Source organism: Colobus angolensis, unplaced genomic scaffold, assembly GCF_000951035.1.
Source record: "Colobus angolensis palliatus isolate OR3802 unplaced genomic scaffold, Cang.pa_1.0 Scaffold114, whole genome shotgun sequence".
Lineage (NCBI taxonomy): Eukaryota > Metazoa > Chordata > Mammalia > Primates > Cercopithecidae > Colobus > Colobus angolensis.
The window spans coordinates 2,628,694-2,632,056 of record NW_012112475.1 but is presented as its reverse complement, the minus strand read 5'-3'; the positions used below and the strand labels follow the sequence as shown (position 1 = coordinate 2,632,056).

The following is a 3,363-nucleotide window of genomic DNA, read 5'->3' as shown; positions in this document are numbered from 1 at the left end:
CGGCTCACTGCAAGCTCCGCCTCCTGGGTTCACGCCTTTCTCCTGCCTTAGCCTCCCAAGTAGCTGGGACTACAGGCACCCGCCGCCACGCCCAGCTAATTTTTTGCATTTTTAGTAGAGACGGGATTTCACCATGTTAGCCAGAATGGTCTCTATCTCCTGACTTTGTGATCCGCCCGCCTTGGCCTACTAAAGTGCTGGGATTACAGGCGTGAGCCACTGCACCCGGTCCTGTCTCCTTTTCTCACCATTTTATCTTTTTCGTTTTTTCCCCAAGACGGAGTCTTGCTCTGTCACCCAGACTGGAGTGCAGTGGCGTGATCTCGGCTCACTGCAACCTCTGCCTCCAGGGTTCAAGCGATTCTCCTGCCTCAGCCTCCCCAGTAGCTAGGATTACAGGCACCCACCACCGCACATGGCTGATTTTTGTATTTTTCATAGAGACGGGGTTTCACAATGTTAACCAGGCTGGTCTCAAACTCCTGACCTCATGATGCGCCCGCCTCAGCCTCCCAAAGTGCTTGGATTACAGGCGTGAGGCACCACGCCCAGCTCACCATTTTATCTTAAGCACCCAGCACAGTACCTGGCCCATAGTTGGTGCTTATTATACGTTGTTGGTTAAATGAGTAGATGCATAACAGGATGAACAGATGAGCAAATGAATGGAGAATACATCTGAATGATTTATTACAAAAATGCCAGAACTTTAGAGATAGACTAAATAAATGAGTAGGCGTGATGGAATGGATCAAGGTTTTATGTTGAATGGGACTGGCTGGATGGTGGGTGAATGTTTGAATTGAGTGAAGGAACACTGACTCAGGGAGGAACTCCAACTCAGGCCCCTCCCTTCCCCCATGCACAGGCCTCTCTGCAGCCCCTAAGTACCGTTGGAAAGTCAGGGCTCTGGGGAATAATTTTCAAAAACCATTGTTGGCCAGGCACGGTGGCTCACACTTGTGATCCCAGTGCTTTAGGAGGCCAAGACAGAAGGATTGCATCAGGCCAGGAGTTCAAGACCAGCCTGGGAAACATAACAGGACCCTGTCCCTACAAAAAATTTCTAAAAATTAGCCAGGTGTGGTGACATCCGCCTGTAGTCCCAGCTACTCCGGAGGCTGAAGCAGAAGGATCCGTTGAGCCTGGGAGATTGAGGCTGCAGTGAGCTATGATTGTACCATTGCCTGCGTGACAGAGCAAGACTCTGTCTCTAAAAAAATAAGATTTAAAAATAAAAAATAAAACCCATTGTTGCCCATCGTGCTCCCAATCTCCAGTCAGACCCTAGAGGCTGGGTCCCCGCAACAGACAGCCTTGAGGGCAGCCCCTGGAATAGCCCCTGGGCAGTGGCACTGGCCACTACAGGAACAGACTGAGTCTCTGTCTCTCTCAGACCTCAAAGCAGATGAGAAGAGTTCGTGCACTCTGCCTGAGGGTACCAACTCCTCGCCCCAAGAAATTGACCCCACCAAGGAGAATCAGCTGTACTTCACCTACTCTGTCCACTGGGAGGTGAGAAGGGGCTGGAGCTCATGGGCAGGGGAGGAGGGCTCTGGTCTGTGTCAGGTTCTCCAGCAGGAGGCCTGACTCTAAGTGCTTCCTCCCACCTGCCAGGAAAGTGACATCAAATGGGCCTCTCGCTGGGACACTTACCTAACCATGAGTGACGTCCAGATCCACTGGTTTTCTATCATTAACTCTGTTGTTGTCGTCTTCTTCCTGTCAGGTGAGAGATCTGTGGGTTGAAGGAAAGGGGATGGGAGTTGGGGTTGAGGGACTGAGACATCACATCATGTGTGGGGGACTTCCAGGGTGTTCTCAGGGCCAGGTGTAGGTCAAAAACAGACATCAGGGCTCTGCTAAGCATCAGGTGTACATAGGTGAACAAGACTCATCTCTAGAGAGCTCTGGAACTCTGGAGAGCTCATTCATGGAGGACAGACACACCTGAGCCTGCACACGTTCTTGATTCATTCAACAAGATGTTGTTGTTGCTCATTCTGTGCCAGGCACTTTGCCAGATGCTGGGAATATGGTGTGAACAAGCCAACCCAGGCTCTGCTCTCACAGAGCCTGTATATTCTAGTGGTGGGAGAGAAACAAAAAAGCAAATAAGTAGTGGAGTTCCAGATAGTGATACATTCTGTGAAGCAGATCAACAGGGTGGCCAAATACACAATAGCTGAGGAAAGTGTGAAGGCTCTTTGGGGAAGACCTTTCTTTACGAGAAGGAGCCACCATCCAGAGACCTGGGGAAAGTCTGTGCCAGTGAGGATCGTGGTCCTGCAGTGAGATAAGCTTGGCAAGAAACCAGGTGGTGAGAGGGTGGTAGGCAGGAGTAGAATGACACTGATGGTTTCACTATCATATGAAAAGCACAGATAATGCTAAGTACTGTTTATTAAACATTTACCATAGGGCCAGCTGCTGAACTAAGCACTTTCCAAACATTTCAATCCCTGAAGCCCTGTGAACTAAGCCCCAAAATGTTAAGTGAACTCAAGGTCATATGGCCCATGCTCTTGACACTACAGTGCTGCCTAGAGAGGGAAACAGGAAAGTACAAATGGGGCCAGGAGTAGCTCTGTACTGTTCAGGGTGCTGGGAGGTGAAGATGCCCAGGGTGAGCCATGAAGCATGAGTAGAAGTCAGGGCAGGGCGGGGCCTTCTGGGCAAAAAGGAGAGCCTGAAGAAAGGCATGCCAGTGAGGACACAGTGAGGCCAGGAGCCATAACTGAAGCAGCAGATAGCCACAGGTGGAGCCACAGGTGGCCCTTCGACACATGCGCTGAGAAGTCGGTAGGACCAAGCCATGGAACAGCTGGGATGCTCCTCTCCCCAGGATACCCCTACCCATCCCAGCAGCCCTTTCCTCCCCACCTCCACGCTCTGTGATCTCCTCCCCTGATAGCTGGAGTGGAGCTCCCCCAAGAAGAGGCCTTGAGGTGACTGCATAGCCAGTTCATAATGGAGCAAGCCGTGCATGCCAGCTGTCGTACAGTAAAACATCATGTCCAGGAGGGCATGGAGCATAGGCTTGCTGGCAGCGCCAACTTCTCCTCATCCTCAACCCCATCTGTTTCAGGTATCCTGAGCATGATTATCATTCGGACCCTCCGGAAGGACATTGCCAACTACAACAAGGAGGATGACATTGTACGAGGTCTTGGCTGGGGAGGGATGAAGTTGGACGGGGAGGGGAGGAGGACCGTGTGTGTGCCTGTGTGTGTGTGTGTGTGTGTGTGTGTGTGTGTGTGTCTTATCAATAGCACTTATCACTGTAGTAAATTCACATTTAGTTGGGTAATTCTTTCATTAGTTTTACTTTTCGGAACTGCAGGCTTTGTGAAAGCAAGGACC

The 3,363-nt window shown here is 50.8% G+C and overlaps 1 protein-coding gene across 2 annotated transcripts in view; it reads left to right on the top strand.

Annotated features, from left to right (window-relative positions):
• TM9SF4 (transmembrane 9 superfamily protein member 4) overlaps window positions 1–3,363 on the top strand; it is a 70,248-nt gene that overhangs the window by 34,943 nt on the left and 31,942 nt on the right. For both annotated transcript variants that reach the window (XM_011959947.1, XM_011959954.1), the window contains exons 7-9: window positions 1,397–1,515; window positions 1,618–1,729; window positions 3,089–3,213. In XM_011959947.1, the coding sequence (XP_011815337.1) occupies window positions 1,397–1,515; window positions 1,618–1,729; window positions 3,089–3,213 (356 nt within the window). The remainder of the gene's footprint in view (window positions 1–1,396; window positions 1,516–1,617; window positions 1,730–3,088; window positions 3,214–3,363) is intronic.